Source organism: Drosophila rhopaloa, unplaced genomic scaffold (assembly GCF_018152115.1).
Source record: "Drosophila rhopaloa isolate 14029-0021.01 unplaced genomic scaffold, ASM1815211v1 contig_163, whole genome shotgun sequence".
In the NCBI taxonomy this organism is placed as follows: Eukaryota; Metazoa; Arthropoda; class Insecta; order Diptera; family Drosophilidae; genus Drosophila; species Drosophila rhopaloa.
Window position 1 is genome coordinate 5329238 of NW_025335043.1, and position 17295 is coordinate 5346532.

Here is a 17295-nt window from a genome sequence, read left to right on the forward strand (position 1 = left end):
GCTTCCAGTTGCATGATTATTGCCAATTTTAATTCGCTTAAAATTTGTGTTACTTATGGTTTTAAAGTGCTAAATGTTGTCAATAAATAAAACAAATGTTTCTTATACCTCATCCCAACTTCTAATTTGGCCAAGGTAAATACATGAAAAATATGTTATCATTTTATAAGATTTTTTGCTTACATTTTGCAAAGGTTTCTGTTTTAATTGAAGGGCACCAAATATAAATTTGATTTCGTGAAATCTTGACTATAATTTTGTGTTTAAAAAAATCCTTTTTTTGTTGGAAAACATTTATTTTTTGGGTTATAAAACGTGAAATAGGGCAAACATCATGAAATGGTTTTGTCGAAATCATAAGACCGGTGGAAGTAGAATGTTGGCGATGTGATCGTAGCCATTTTTGGAGCACTTGTAGCTGGCCATGCGATTGCCGAAGTCCACGGCGACTGGAAGGGATCGCTCCCGGATGTAGAGGGCGTAGATGAAGGCGCCCACGAAGGTGTCACCTGCTCCCAGGGCGTCCACGATGCGTCTGGGTTTGTGGGGCTTGGAGTGGGTGTAGTGCCCGGCGAGGTCCATGAACCCGGCCCCCTGATCGCCCCACAGAACTATTAAGCAGGGTCGCTTGAGGTTCAGGCCAAATCGCATCCCCAATCGCTCGTCCAGCTGCATGCAGGCATCCTCTATGGAAAGCCAGCCATTCGGATGGGCCAACTGCTTGGAGAAGATGGCATAGTCACAGTAGTCCATCAGGGGCCACATATCGTCCAGATTGTGGTCAAACTCCACCGACACAACGATCTTATCCTCCCTATTTGCATTATATGCCGCCAATTCTTTGATCATCGCCATGGTGTTCTCGAAGTAAAGTGCCCGCATGTGAATCCAACCGTATTTGCTGAGGTCCAGTTTACGGAAATCATTGATATCGACATGGGGAAAGTTACTATTGCAGGATATGATATTTCGCGTCTTGGTCGACTTGGTGAGTATCACAGAGGCAAAAGGTGCAGGCTGGTCACAGGTTGGGCAGTTCTCCACAATGATGCCACGTGCCTTTAGGTCATCCACCAGAACTTGGAACATACACAAGCTGCTCAGCATTCCGAAGAACTCCACCTTGACCCCCAGATTCGAGAGCACAGTGCAATTGTTGGAGGCATTGCCGCCGCGTATCCAGTATCCTCCGACGGCCTTCTCCAACTTATTCGGCTCGGGAAAGGTCTTCGTGGTCGAGACGAAGTCAATGGACGTGGCGCCCACACACATCACCGTCTTCTTGCCAACAGCCCAGCTCAATTTTTTGTCACTATCACCCATGGTTTGATCGAATTACTGTCTTTGCTGTTTTAATTTTAAATTTTAAAATTACAAATTTACAAAAGCATTACTTTTTGATTTTATGGAGCAAATTAGACTGGCTCTATTGTCTACCATTTTCCAGCATGATTATTAAATCAAATCATACTTAGTTCACTAAGATTAAAACTGGGCAATAGGCATGTTTGATACTAGAAAAGTAAGTCTTTACTCAATATATATTTCCTCTGTTTTATTAATGTATATTAATCAAATTTGTAAACGATTTTCCATTACAATTCTACCAATTGCTTTAATTAATAATAAAATCTAGTCGCTTAAAAGTTTCTTAAAAGACCCAGATTATTTCCGTTTTATTGACATACTTTCTTTAATCTTGATAATAAGTCGCTATGATATTTCTGTATCTTAACGTTTTTAATTAGTAATCATACAGAATTTTTATATAATTTCATGAGTATCTGTTTAATGTAAGTTAAGTAGCTAAATAACAATGTCTAAGCAAATGATTTATTTTCCACTGAAATATACGAAGATCGTCTTTTTGGATAGCAAACAGAAATGAACAATCGTTACTACCATGAATCAAGGGTTTGTCAAACTATTTGGAAATAGAAACGAAATTATGACAATCTAAAACTGAGGCTAAGGAATCGAAGGAAGAGGAGAGGACGAGGATTGTGAATCGATATCGAGGACTGGAATCGCAGCTAGAGTCAAGATGTCCCAATGGTGTTCCATCAGTGTGATGAAGGCCGTGCTCTGCGTCGGCTGCACGGAGGTGGACTACGTGACCACCATTGAGAAGGTGGATTTCCAGAGCGATCGATCCCGCACCCAAAACGGAACCCTTCACCGCAGCGGAAGATCCTCGAACGTGAGCACGGCCCTCCGACTTTTGGGCGCCAATGTGGAGTTGTTCGGCGTGCTGTCTCGGAATCCCACTTACCGTATGATTTTGGATGATCTGGAAAGGCGTGGAATTGACATTAGTCATTGTACCTTCACGGACGAGAGTCCTCCGTTCTCTACGATCGTCCAGGAGCGATGGACTCGACGCTGCACTGTGATCTACTGCGACAAGGCGTTTCCGTATGTCACGGCTGCCGATTTCCGGAAACTGGATCTCGATCAGTACGGTTGGGTGAACTTCGAGGCACGTAGTCCACGGGAAACCTGCGATATGATTCGCCTGATCCTCGATCATAATAACGGCAAAGAGGAAATAGATCGCATTGTGGTCTCGCTGCAGATCTTTAATGATTTCGCAGAGGTCATCGATTTGATTGGCATGTGCGACTACGTGTTCATCACCAAGTATATAGCCGAAACCAGAGGTTGGAATTCGCCGAAGGAAGCCTGCGAGGGAATCAACCAACTGCTGCGAATGCCAAGGGACATCAGGATCCGGAGGCCTTGTGTGATTGTGCCGTGGAGTAGTTTGGGTGCGGGTTGCATGACCACCGAAGGACACTATTTCGAACTGCCCGCTTATAAGACCAAGAAGATCGTGGATCGTGTAGGCGATAGTGATTGTTTTACAGCCGCCTTTATTTATGCCGCTTTTGTGCGGCAAAGACGATTGGCCGATGCCGTGGACTTTGCGAATGCGGTGGCCAGCTTTAAGTTGGCCTATGTCGGATTCGATTGTCTTGGTCATTTGCGCATCGACTCGGTCAAGCTGCCTGTTAAAATGAAGGTTGGCAGTGAGGTGTCCTCCGACGACGAGGATAATGGCGATCAGCAAAACAGCTGCAAGAAGCACCTGCTCCGACCGTTTGAGTTTCCGGATGTGGACAGGACCGACTCCATTGCCACCATCGAACCGGAGGTGGAAGAAGCTCCTCAGGAGCGTGTATCCACCACCTAGGAATGTGGAAATTGCCATTTGCTGTTCAGTAAACATTTGAAGTAATTTACAAAATTTAAATGTGTTTAATTGCATTATTTTTCTATACCATTTACTGTCCAGTAAACATATAAAGTTATATACAAAATTTAAGGCCTCTTTAAGCAGTAAATAAATGTTTTTAAGCGATTTAAATGTATTCAATCAACATCTAAAAATACACATAAAACATAAGTCGAAAACAAAATTTATAAGGTTTTAGGAATTTAAGATAAACGTGGTTAACTTCATCTCTATTCTGTGTTTATTTTGTTAACAAAGTAACAGGTTTTTGAAACATTCCTTCTGGTTTTGGTTTGTTAATAATAGTAACATAATACAACATTAATAATAATTTTCAAAAATTCTAAATTGTATTATTTATTTAGGTATATCCAGAACACTTATTTGCAGATAGAATGCGATGTACGTGATGATAACGAAGAACATAAACTTTCATGTTTAATATCTAAATGAAATAAAATTGCATAGAATAATCATTCAGCTGAAATAAACAATATTCATGTTTTTATGTCTTATTAAAAAAGAAGTCTGTTCCTTTTTTATTAAGCTTTGTAAAACAAAACTAAAGCGTTAAGTCAAAGACCGCTTATGTCTGCATTAAGGTTCACCCTGATTTTATTACGCATTACTTGGTAGTTTGTATCCATAAATGTACAGGTTTCATGATGATGGCTTTATCTTCAAATATTGTTTTGTGCCTCCGAAAGGCACGGCATAATTTCGGACACAATGATTTAGTTGAAATTCTCACTGGGCGACCATTTGACGATGTCATAGAAATCCCTAAGAGGAAGTGGCCAAAGGAAAGCTATTCTATATGTGTGTGTGTGCAAATGGATGCTGGGGAAGAACTGTTGCCACAGCATAATTGCCACATGATTAATTCTTGAGTCAGGCGAAACTTGTCCGGGTTCCGAGACCAAGATAAATGCTAATAGATATACATTTATGTAGACGTTGGGCGGTGGACAAATGTTGTGAATAGCGGAGCAGAGAAGAGGGAGGTTTCTCGGTCGTTTATCATTTCGGACAGCAGGCAGGCAGCAACAACAATTACCACGAATATAAGTGACAATTTTCATGCATTTCCCGGGCCACGCGGCGTATGAGCGATGAAGATAATTTCGGTGCGAAGCAGCACAGATTACCAGAAATTACGATGCCAAGGCAGCGCAAATAATCCCTGTTCTGGCAAATCGATAAATGTCCAACCATTTGACGTGGCTTGGCGAAGGGAATCCCCGAGAATGCTGCATCTGTAAATGCCAACTCCCTCATAAAAACATCGAGCACAGGAACTTATTTGCTTTTTGGACTGCTGCGTCGCCGCCATTCGAATATGAACCAGAATTATGTGTCGCAAGCTTGCAGCTGCCAACTTGTGAGGGGAATGCACTTTACCAAAATATCAGCTTTAAAAGGCCTAAAATCATCAAAAAATAGTTAAGCAGTTCAAACAAGAAACAAACAAAGAAATACCGAACAAAGTTGTTCTACAGAAATAATAATAATCTAATCATTCCTAGGACAGCTAAAATGATAAGTTTTGTAATTTGGGATCATTAACATATTTATTTTGTAAATAAAACTAAATATGTTAAATTATTGTTTATAATATATAGCTTTAATGTTATGAAAACAAATACTACAAATAAATTAAGAGCTATCGGCTGATTTAATACGGCTTTTGTATCTTATATTGTTGGAACCTAAGCTTTTAAAACTAAATTCTTTTCTTGACTTAAACGATTTCAAATAAGAAATATGATATGGACTATAAAATAAAATTTTTTTTTTTTATATGGAAAAGAGTAACAGACTTACAAACTTTTTATTGCATTTTGTTTGAGTGTTTCACCCACATTCCGGCATTGAAAAAAAGGGACGATCGTTCGGGAAACACTTCCATTTGCCTTCCGGATTCGGATTCGTTGCTGTATTTTGAATGCAACCGGCAGAAGCCAAAGAAAAACCGGCAGCACACACTTACATTGTGAATAGCGACCGGCATTTATGTAAATTAAAAATTATTTCGGCTGTAAAAATTCAGTGGGAATTGTTTTTGGCAAGGCAATGTCGTTGGCAAAGAGTAAAAAAGATGTCTGGCTTTTAATGCCAAAGTTTTGTATACCCTCACTAACCAATATTAAAAGAAAATTCAAAATGGTTTGTTTAATACTCACTCGAAATAAAAATCATAAGATTTATAATAAATTCGTTAAAAATTAATTTTAAATTATTCATTCATTGAAGAACAAACTGAAAACTAAAACATTTTGGAAATTCATTAAGAAATTGATTACAATTTTTGATTTAAATAATAATTTTTAATATATCCCTTAAAAATTAAATTTTTTTTTTTTATATTTAATGTTCTTGGAATAATTATAATATGCTCTCTTAGGGAATTAAACAAAACCAGCGATTCAGCAGAGTCACTGGCAACAAAATCAGCAACAACAGCAGCGAATATAATAACAGTCATGGCAATGGCAGTGGCAATTGAGAAAAACATTTGCTTTTTAACTGCATTGGCTGTTAAGCAGATATAAGAGATAGTTATTGTTATTATTTCGAGCCACAGACAAACTAAAACTGAAATAGTGGTAGAAAAGTGGAAGGCAATGTTCCGGAGATATGCAAAACGCAATTGTTTCGTAGCTTTAATATCCGACCGACTGCTTATTAGTTTTAAATTTAAAATAAACGTTAGAAAAAATGGAAATAAAACGGGTGGTAAGCCAATAATATCAAAAAATGAGTTTAATTTTGAGTTATGAGCTTAATTATAATCCCTCAAAAAAATTCTGTTTACCTATTACTTAAGCTGCGAACATTATTTGTAATATTTCAATTAGTAAATAAAAGATATCTAGGTTTTTTAAAGTTATAATATTCAAAATTTTCTTCAAATTATTGTTAAAAAAAAAATGCTATTAAAATTTTAAGTCTTTAAATTAAGTTTAGTTTCAGTATAAAAAATTCTGATTTAAGTGAAGTGACGCGATGTCAATTCCGCTAAAAGGATTTCGGATGCTGATGGAAAATTGTTCAAACCAATTTCCATACGCCCCCATCCATTTTTCGCTGTCTGTGTGCGACTGCAATGGTGCATAGATTATGCAGTTGGCTTCAGTTTATGATTGGCGAATCCAATATACGCTGTGCACTTTGGCAGCAGATTGGCAACCCCGTCCGCACGGCAAAGACCCAAAAGATGGCCGTCTGGCTGCCACTTTATGCCACTTGCACGCATATTTCGTCGGCTTCACACACACTCAACCCCACACACATACAGTCACAAACACACACTCACACGTTCGTAACGCAGACACAAGATGGCGGAGCGCCCATTTCCGGCTGATGGGGCAATAGCGTGATTATCGGCAGACGGGCAGCGAAGGGCAAACCGCAGCGACAAAAAATGATTGTGTGAAGAGCCAATCACCGAGATATACCGAATTATACATACCCTACTTGATAGGATTCAAGAAAAAGAAAAGCATTAATTTTAAGGAGATATCTTTGTAATTATTTGCACTCTTTAATTTTAATTTTCATAGTTTATCAGTTACAGAATAATAAAAATTGATTAAAGCTTATTATTTAAAGAATTATATTCTTACTAACTTAAAGTTTTTCTTAAAGAAAATCTCCTTTGTTAAAGTAAGGATATTTTGTCATTTGCCAATTGAAAACTAAAACTTCCCTTTCATGTGTGTGGTGATCCCAGGAAAAGAACACACACACATCCAGTTGTGCAAAATTGCTGTCGCAGCAGTAAGCTGCAAAATAAGCCAAAAATATGCGTTATCAAGCTTGGCCAATAAAAAAAAAATGCTCACAGCTGGAAAAACACTGTGGTTGTTGATTATTCATTTTATTTTAGTTTTGTTTGCGCAACTATTTTTTGCAGAATAGGATTTATTTTAATTAATTTCATTGTCAAACATGCTTCCCTTTTTTTTGTTTATAATAGCATTTAAAAAATGTGTTTAAAAAAATTGTAATATATACGTTACCTAAAAAAAATGTTAAAGCCAATTATAAGCACTTTGAATGGTTATATTTTAAATATATTTTTTAAAAAGACTTTTTTTTATGATTTTTTAATGAAAATTCCATAGTTTTCTGACCACTGTGCATATCGTGGGTAAGTGGACCACTTGCATTTGAATCGCTGCTGCCGCTGGCCGCCGTCGCAATTTTGCATTACTTTGCATAAACGAAGAGAGTATCCCGCTGCGGGATGGTGGATATATGTTTTGGCGAAGGGAAATGGGGGCGTTACAGTTACGCCCGACACTGTGTCTAGAAAATGGAGTTTGGCCGCTGTGCCTTTATTTAACCATAAACTGTTCTTTCATGGTCATTATGGAGGCTTCCTTTGCTGGATTCCGCACATTATTCTTATTTATCGGTGGCGCAGCAGCACAAAAGTGGTTCAGTGGCATTGGGAGATTAACCTTTCCATATATTATAATATGCGTTAAAATGAATCCAGAAACTCTTTAAATTTAGGTAAAAACTTGCTATATTAAATTAACTTACATTCTATGGAATTGAAGCATGTACATGAGGGGTTTGCTAGACAAATACTTTTAATGGTTGCGAAACAAAATCTGTTTACTTTCCCTCATCCATCATGGCTTAGAATCCGCCTCCTGATAACAAGTCTAAAAAAAACCCAGTCGTCAATGCCTTTACCCCATTCGCATTGTCTTGGTTAACTCGGCTTTGATTTGGCAGAGAGTGATAGAAAAAAAAAAAGAAAACCTTTTTGGGGTGTTCAGGTTTAATAAGGTTTTCGCTGTTGTGCTGGAATCAATCAACAAAATCGTGGCAGATCCTTTCGCATGTTTCTCTGATTATTACGCTCATTACATAAAAAAACATTTCACTTTACTTCAGTTCACTCTGCTTTGTGCAGGAATTTGTTATTATTTTCGTGCTTGGCTGCTTTTTCACAGTTCGCCGACTAAAATGAACTTGAGTACGGGCTTTCAGGGTGGAACACACGTGGGGTAAAAGTCATTGGTTATCCCTTTACTCGCATTTCTTCTTATTTTTCCTTTTAATACCCAGTGTTTGCTGCGAAAAGGGGTATTTCGGTTTGCGAAGAATCCTTTTCATCATTATACAAAAATGCAAATCGATCTAGCTGGTTTTTTCTACACTAAGAGCTATATAAACACATTTAAGTATTAACATTAGTTGTATACTAATTCTGTAAGAAAACATTTGAATTTGAAAGATTATAGGATCACTTTTCATTAAAGCACCACCATAATTATATAGTAAGTACAGAGTATCTTAAAGTTGCTTCCCACCATTTTATATATATATATATAAATTTTTGTTTTTTATATTTCCGTTCAATTCGTTTGAGTTTCAGTGCGTTCAAATCCTTTCAAGTCGCAAGCAGCCAACGCGCGAAATTCATTTGTTAACCCGGAAGGGATAGGATGACGTCGACTGTCGGCGATGTCATAGTCCTTGCCTAATCCACTGCAGGCGCGACCGAAACCCAAACGGAACCAGGACCCGGGATCAAGGACTCGGGACACAGAGCCCAGGACCTGACAGAGTTTGCCTTCGCGAGAAATGATTGATGAAGGTACCGCCGAAGAGTTGAGCAAAAGAAAAATCAAAACAAAAAAGTGCCAGAGCGTCTGAACTGCGAAAGGAAAGCCATTTAAAAGCATTAAAGTACTATTTTTCAGGCTTTAATATGCTTTCCTCTAACAAGGATATCAATCATCGACCTTCTCCAAAAACTGGCTAATTTGCAATTGAAAAAAGACTTTCACTGAGGAAAACATAAAAACATTTGTTAGCTAAAGTTTTTATTTTTATGGTAGTGAGAAGTAATATTCAAGTTCAAGTAACGCTAGAGAATCAAAATTATTTAAAAAATATTTTAAATTAGATAAAGTTTACGCCCCTAATTAAATTTTTAATAAAACATTTTTCCTATCAATTTTGAAAAAATTCATTAGTAATAGTGACAATTATAAAAGCTAAGCATGGTTTTTCATTTAAACTATTTCATCTTTTAATCATTCAGTTCATAATCTTATGAACAGTCTAATCGCTACAAGAAAAAAAATCATTAAAAACAATTAATCAATATTCATGACAGAGAGCAATGCAAAGATTCAACAGCTGAACTCTATTTCTTCAGGATTACTTTGTTAAAAACAAATAAATTGTCAGTTTATTTCATTGTGTATCAATAATTGGCAATCAAATAATTTAAGGAGGGTTTCTAAAGTTAGCAACTTAGGGCACCAGATGCCAGTGGTTCACAGAGGTCTTCAGCTTGAAGTGACGATCAGAAATTCACTTTGTCCACCTCGCAGAACTTAATTTCCTTCATGGGTTTTATGTCCCTGGACCTTTTAACGACCCCATAAAACGATGCGTTTGCCCATCCAGTTCGTCCTGCTCCTCCTCATCCTCCTGTTAGCCTTTTTGGCCGTCATCACCTCACCTGATGGCTGGTGTCCACTAACTGCTCGCTCTGCAGGGCTTTATTTGGTGCTTTTATGGCTAGTTACTCTCGTTTGATGGTATTAACATAATTTATGTATGAACACGAAACTACTAAGCGCACTTACAAAGTATCTATCTCTCACTCTACCTGTCAAGGGGAATGGCTTAGTGATGGGAACAATGAACTACGAATTGTTTCACTGTACTATCTACATTTTAACAATGTACTTTAAACAATGCACTTAAACCGCAATAAATTAGCCAACAATAATATGAATTTGTCAACTAATAATAACATTAAATTTTTGCGCGGATCCACGGGGGATTAGTGGGTTTGATCTTTTGAACTACTTTTAAATATATAAAATTTGCATTTAGACTAAGTTAATAAATTTATAGTAAGTAAGAAAGTATATAAGTTTAGTTAAATATTTGTATTCAAATCATTTTTTTTTTTTTGAATATTTTCCATAAAATTATTAGGTACTTCAAGTCATTAATAATTTATAAAGTTAATACGTAATGGTATTTATTTTGTAATTTCTATGTATTAAGTCGTAATAAATTTCTATATCATCAGATTTTAAAATGTCGCCTTAATTGGGCTTAAGCCATGAGTCCTGGAGTTTATTTTCGTATAAATCCAGCAGGATCTTTCCCATCTCTGAGAAGGATGCCCGTTGTTTGCAGCCAAGGTAATAAAGCAATCGACTCTTGGTTAATTGCTGCCACTCAGAGGAAACAATGGCCAGGGTGAAGTGGCGCAACGGGGATTTTGGATTGGCGACAGCACGGTTGGATGGGTTAATGTGCTTTCCTCTGGGATGGTGACTTTTAATTGATTCCAATGCGGACATGTCTGGGCGATGCTATATTCCAAACCCGCCGGGCTTGTTACTCTGCTTATCGCCATATTCAAATTAGCGGGGAAAACCCGGAATGCGATAATAGAATGTGCAACCCCACGACATTCCCCAAAAAACCAGTGTAATAAAAGAGTCCGAAAATACGTAAACATTTTTCGTTCATTTAATTTTACGATATGCAAAGCATTCATAAAAAGCGCAACGGCAACTACGCCGGCAAATATTGTAATAAAAAGACGAGTGCCCACCAAGCACCAAAACAACAAAATGTGTTCCAACTTCCGTTTCCGCTCCGCCATTGGCATCACCAGCTCTTCCCCAAGGACTCACAGTGGGTGTCGAATCAAACTTTATTTTAAAATTATATAAACCAAAAAAAAAAGGCAAGGAGTACAATTTTGAACTTGAAGCACAATTACATATTTTATCTAATTTGAAATCTTTATGGGAAAAGGCAACTTATAGTTTGATTACATTCTTCTAGTCAATTATAGTAAGTAAACTTTTTTTGGAAACTGCCTTGTAAGTTTTATTGTCAAAATAAAATAATGAATAACTAATTAAATTTAGGCTTAAATTTGATGGGCTTGATACAAAAATCTCTACGGTTTCGAAATCACTTAGAGTGGTGCCTAAAAGTATGCTACAATATATTTTAAAGAAGAAAATCCGAAGGATTCATTTCGTGTTCGTACTTCATTCTTTTAGACTCCTTAGTAAGCTAACACAATATTCAATTCTACTGATTTGATTTCTGTAACATACAAGTTGGTATCAAAATTTAAATTTTTGAAATATTACCTGTACATCTGATCAGAAGGTAGGTGTTTCATTGGTCCTGAGCTTTCGATTAGAAATCTCTTTTTTGCCCACAGTTAGGTTGTTGAGTGGGTGACCAAGCCGGTATTTTAATACACATACCCGTTAAAATTTAGCGCATACACGTAGCATAGCCGCTCGTACACACACGAATGTACATGGTGTATATAGAAGGCAGTCATAATCGTAAACAAGTGACGGCGACCGCGACATTTTATAGCTAGACCCGTGTGTACTTGCCGAGTGGTTAATGGGCGGCAGAAGGTCCGGCGGTTGTGTGGCCATCGGAGGTTCGGTTCGGTTTCGACGGGCACTCCGGCATAAATTAAACCGCCGTTAAGCATAAGCTCGACCAATTACCAAAGTATCCTTGGTCGTTATATTTACGGATTTATTATTGTGTTGACTGCCATTCAACGGCGCTGCACCCACCGCCCAATGTCCATTAAAATATAAAAATGGTGGTCCTGTGCATGCATACAGGGATGTCTTATCAGCCCTTTGTCATTTGTCATGTTAATTTAATGATTTTCGCTTTTACGTCCTTTCCACTTTTTCGTTCCGGGTCTTTATATCTTGCCACCTTGCAGTGCTGCTTTAAACCATATTTCTAGCCATTTTTGTAGAATATATATGTATGAAATTTATCATGATGAAACTTCTATACCATAAACTCCTATTTGAATAGTACGAAAAAATTGTATCACAGGAGACTCAGAATTAAACAGAAATAATAATACTTATAATTAAAATTCCTAGGTAGTTCCTGTTTTATTTTTACTATTTTTTCATCCCATCCAATATCAAATGTTTATAAAAATTGGTTTTATATTTCACCACTCTAGTAGGTTTTGACCTCTACAATAGGGCAGCACTGTTGGCAGTCGATAAGTATTATACACATAGTATATAATTTATGCTGCATGTGCGTGCTTTTATGCCAGTAAGCAAATACATGTAATCATCAGGGCTGTCAACTCGCTTGACGTTGAAGTAAATGTTGCATGCAATCTTTGGGTTAATTTATCCCTTTTTTATTTAAGGATTTAAGTAACTGAAAATCCAACTAAAGAATCTGCTCTGTATGCCCCATATATAAAAAGGTTTACTTATTTTTAGGACCAGGCTTGTGATTTAATTGCTATTTGGTTCACGCGTAACACTAAAAAGCAAGCATAAAGAAAAATTTATAATGAATAGGAGAGACTTATATTGCTTTCAATGGCCAGACAAAGCGTAAAAAAGCATGCAACTAATTTGGATTCCAGATGCTTGGCTACCTCATCCCATTATTTTGCCATCGTAATTCTGGCTCAAACTGAACGAACGTCTTCTGCTTCGGTGTGTTCGTTTAATTAATGCGAAATCTAATTGAAAAACTGATACTCTGGCTGCTGGCTGCCACATTTGTGCGTGTACGCGTACGAGTATCTACAGTGTTAATTGAAATTTAATCTAGCCAACACGAACGGAGACGAAGACGGTGCTGCGATGTGATGAGAATGAGAATGGCAATGGAAATGGGACTGGGAATGGGAATAGGAATGGATCTGCACAGAGAATAATTTATACTAAAGTTGGACAACGATTAGACATTTACCTAAGTGCAAATCATTCAAAAAATAAAGTTAAAATATAATAAACCATCAATACCATCAACTTAACCTTGGTTATTAAGGTTCCCTCCCAAATTGATAGATTTTTGATATAGTAAATAAATTTTATTTTAATCTAAAATGCCCGTGATTAATAACAATTTTTTTACAGTGTACAATTGGGAATGCGAACAGGCAGCAGCACGGGATGTATTTATCGGCAGCGTCAACGGCGGCACAGATTAGAAACATTTTGTGCGACTAAATAGCCTGGGTATCTCATGGATACGGATGCAGAGAGCGACAGCTTTCCCTTCCCCTAGTTTTCCCAGCCCAGCCGAGAACGTTTCTCCGTTGCCCGCTGATTGGAGCCCATCCACACTCCATGGAGTGTACTCCACTTACCTGACCGCTTTTGGCCCGGTCTAGTCTCGACTGGCCAGGTCAGTTGTATTTGCTGTGCAATTGGCGATTGGCGTTTCATGTTGTCGCCGTCGAAGTCCTGTTTGCCCGGGTATCTATACTACACTCAGAAAAAACTAGCATATCATTTTTAAGTTAACAATAACATAAAATATTTAGTTCTGAACTTAAATTAATTTAATTTATAATATAACAGAGTACCACCAACTTGGGAAAATTTGGAATTAACAAAACACATTTTAAATGATGATTCTTTTATTTTAATTTTTTTTTTTATTTAAATTTATTTATAAACATGGAACCCGTACAATATTAGTATTAGTCTTTATTTTAATAAGCTGTTTTAATTTAAAATTTTCAAAACCTATTGCCATATTTCATTTCTTGGTAACAATTACTATTTTGTGTTAGTTTGGACCAAGTAAGAACTTGAAAAACCTTTAGTTTTTAATGAGTCGAAAAACCGTTTCTGTCCACTTTTTGAAAGTGCAGTCCAATAGACTCAATCCCAATCTTAGTCGACGGCTCTGTCTCCGTCGTCGGCTTTTCTTTAATTTATTTTGTCTCCTCATGCAACTTGGCTGCAATCGAAGCCAACTCAAACTCATAGTCGAAGGCTAACAATGTCGGCTTGTTGCATTTCTTTAATTTATTTGAGTTGCGATTCATTTGCAGCACTCAGAGCGCTTTCGCGTCGTGTCTAGGTTTTTTTTTTTGTGACCGAAGCAGTATTATCAGGTTGCACTTTACAGCAACAACCGATCAACATTATTTGAACTACTGAGTGCTCACACTGACCGATTTATGAGAAGTCACTTTCGCCACCAATTGAAATAGGTAATTAAAAATGTAGAGAATTATTATTACAACAATTATATGTTGTATTTTCTACATTTGTGCGGATAAATTCTTACAGACAGGATAGAAACTGCACTTCGTTCCTACAGAAATCCGATTTCAAATATCAAAAAATTAAAAGTGACCAAAAATCTGAACTTCTAAGCCCATAACTTTTCGTACAGACATCCGATTTCATATTGTCGTATATCTAAATGATTATGGTTTTATTCTCTAAAAATTTGTATACTCATCTTGTTTTGTATTTTTATGTTGATTTTTAGTCATTTTTATGAGCTAACCCCTTTCCAAATTTTGGAAAAATGGCTTTGTCGAAAATTGACCAAAAACCTGCACTGCTCAGCTCATAACTTTTCTTACAGACATCCGATTTCAATGTGGCATATTTCTAAATGATTGTGGTTTAATTCTCTAAAAATCTGTATACCTATCTTGGTTTGTATTTTTGCGTCGATTTTTAGTCATTTTTATGAGCTAACCCCTTTCCAAATTTTCGAAAAATGGCTTTTGCTGAAAGGTGACCAAAAACCCGCACTTCTAAGCCCATAACTTTTCTTGCAGACATCCGATTTCAATGTGGCATATTTCTAAATGATTGTGGTTTAATTCTCTAAAAATCTGTATACCTATCTTGTTTTGTATTTTTGGGTTGATTTTTAGTCATTTTTATGAGCTAACCCCTTTCCAAATTTTCGAAAAATGGCTTTTGCTGAAAGGTGACCAAAAACCCGCACTTCTAAGCCCATAACTTTTCTTGCAGACATCCGATTTCAATGTGGCATATTTCTAAATGATTGTGGTTTAATTCTCTAAAAATCTGTATACCTATCTTGTTTTGTATTTTTGGGTTGATTTTTAGTCATTTTTATGAGCTAACCCCTTTCCAAATTTTCGGAAAATGGCTTGGCTGAAAAGTGACCAAAAACCTTCACTGTTCAGCTCATAACTTTTCTAATAGGCATCCGATTTCATAATGGCATATATCTAAATGATTGTGGTTTAATTCTCTAAAAATCTGTATCTTCATCTTGGCTTGTATTTTTGGGCCGATTTTCCCTCATTTGTATGATGTAACCCCTATTCAAATTTTCATAAAATGGCTTTGCCGAAAAGTGAACAAAAAACTCCACTGCTCAGCTCATAACTAACAGCTCATAACTAATAGACATCCGATTCCATTATGGCATATATCATAATGATTGTGGTTTAGTTCTCCAAAATTTTTGAATTAAATTTTTATTTTTTTATTTTTGGGTCGAAGTTTGCTTTCTATCTGGATGCATTTGAAATGAATGATTCTTGAATAAAACTCCAATCCTGACATTGTCCTTCGCTGTTTCCCAAGCAGTTTCTAAGTCGTCTATCTTCCGCATAGCCAAAAACAAAATCAATCGGAGGATTATGCAACTGCAACGAAAACTGAAACCACTTCGTTGAAATGGCTGCTTACGTGACCAGGCGAATGCAGTGTTTACAGCAAAAGGAAAAACAAAATATATCAGATGCCCCTCCACCCGGTTTTCATGCCCCTTACCTGATTTTTCCCCCCATCGAACTGCCACGAACTGTTGAGCAGTCGAATCTTATTTGATTATAACGCTGAACGCCGAGTTCGCTGGCCGTTCATGAACTACAAAAGCCGCTGGCTGCGTTTCGTTTGACGTTGCACTGCACTCAGAAAAAATTTTTAATATTAACAAATGTTGATTCAGATATATTCACATTTTCTAAGTATTACCTTTCAATAGCTTGATACTTAATTAAAATTATAAAAGTCAATAAATGGTTTAAAATCATTTCAAATCAAAATAATTACAGATTTGGAATACGTTCTAAAAAGCATTACATCTTATATATTAAGTTTACATTTATTATTTTGATTATATCATTATTAATTAATAAATAATAAAATTAATAAAAATATATTTATGCATTCTTTAAAAGAAATTTTAAGAATTTCAAGAAAGTTTTTTGGGTATCCGTTTTATGAAATATAATTTGAATTAAAAATTATCAGTCTTAGTGTGCTTACATTACATCTTCATTATTGTTTTCAGTCTTTTTTAGCTTAACAATAAGTTTAGGACTTATCAATGAATAATAAATTTAGATGCAGCGATAAATGAATTATTCAATAAAGATTTTTTTCTGTGCACCCTGGCCTCGATGCGGTTGTTGGCTCTTGCTACCGCACTCACACTTTAGCACTCGCATCAAAGTATCTTTCGGATGCAAAGGCGAAACGCACGGCGCCGAAAACGTGTGCGTTTTGCATTGCAGAAGTGGTTTTTAAGAAGTAGCCGACTTTGCAACTCCCTAAAGTCAACAATTGACAGAAATTCAATTTAAGCTTCAGTTGATTTCAAAAATATTTAATAAGTTCGCCTTTAAAAGGTAACAAAAATATTAATATTTAGTCTAGTGAATTTAAAATATAGATATCTTAGAATAGTTATAGCTGAATAAAGAAAATGAAATTCAACTAAGTTTGTATATTTATAAAACAGATATATTACTTTGTAATTATTCTTTTTAATAATTATTTTTTTGTTTAAGGCCCACTTGTTACTGAAAATAAGTGGACTCAAACTTGCAAATTGAAGGCAGCGACATCGTTCGACGGCCTAGAAGTTTCGCTCGCCAAACAGAAAAAAATTGTTTAATGCTTTAAAAAAGCAAACAAAAAACATGCTTTACAGCAATGCAATTTGGTGCTTGTTTGCTTTGCATTTTTCTCCTAGTTTTTGTTTTGATAAATGGGTGCAGTACTTTTATTTATGCATCTTGTGTGTGTCTCACGCTTAAATAATTATCTGCATTGCATTTCAGAGACGCATAATTCAAAATTTGCAGGCTAGTCTTGTAAGAAAGATGCACGATTCTAACCCATGTCTAAACGAATATTTATTAGATTTTTAAATAAAATCTCTAACGAATAAAATGCTACTACTAGTTAGTAAATTAGATTTCGTAATTCCTATTTATATTAATAAGATACAAGACA

At 36.3% G+C, this 17295-nt stretch overlaps 2 protein-coding genes across 2 annotated transcripts; one reads left to right on the forward strand and one right to left on the reverse strand.

The window, feature by feature from the left end:
• Positions 1-286: 286 nt before the first annotated feature.
• Positions 287-1419, reverse strand: LOC108053489 (ketohexokinase). The gene has a single exon (XM_017136158.2). It carries the CDS (start codon positions 1321-1323, stop codon positions 355-357), a length of 969 nt encoding a protein of 322 aa, XP_016991647.1. The 5' UTR covers positions 1324-1419; the 3' UTR covers positions 287-354.
• A 528-nt stretch (positions 1420-1947) lies between these two features.
• LOC108053488 (ketohexokinase) lies at positions 1948-3325 on the forward strand. Its single transcript, XM_017136157.2, has one exon. It carries the CDS (start codon positions 2045-2047, stop codon positions 3191-3193), a length of 1149 nt encoding a protein of 382 aa, XP_016991646.2. The 5' UTR covers positions 1948-2044; the 3' UTR covers positions 3194-3325.
• Positions 3326-17295: the final 13970 nt, after the last annotated feature.

Bases quoted from the DNA above. Each gene is read 5' to 3' on its own strand.
- LOC108053488 (XM_017136157.2), top strand. From the start codon at position 2,045: ATGTCCCAATGGTGTTCCATCAGTGTGATGAAGGCCGTGCTCTGCGTC.
- LOC108053489 (XM_017136158.2), bottom strand. From the start codon at position 1,323: ATGGGTGATAGTGACAAAAAATTGAGCTGGGCTGTTGGCAAGAAGACG.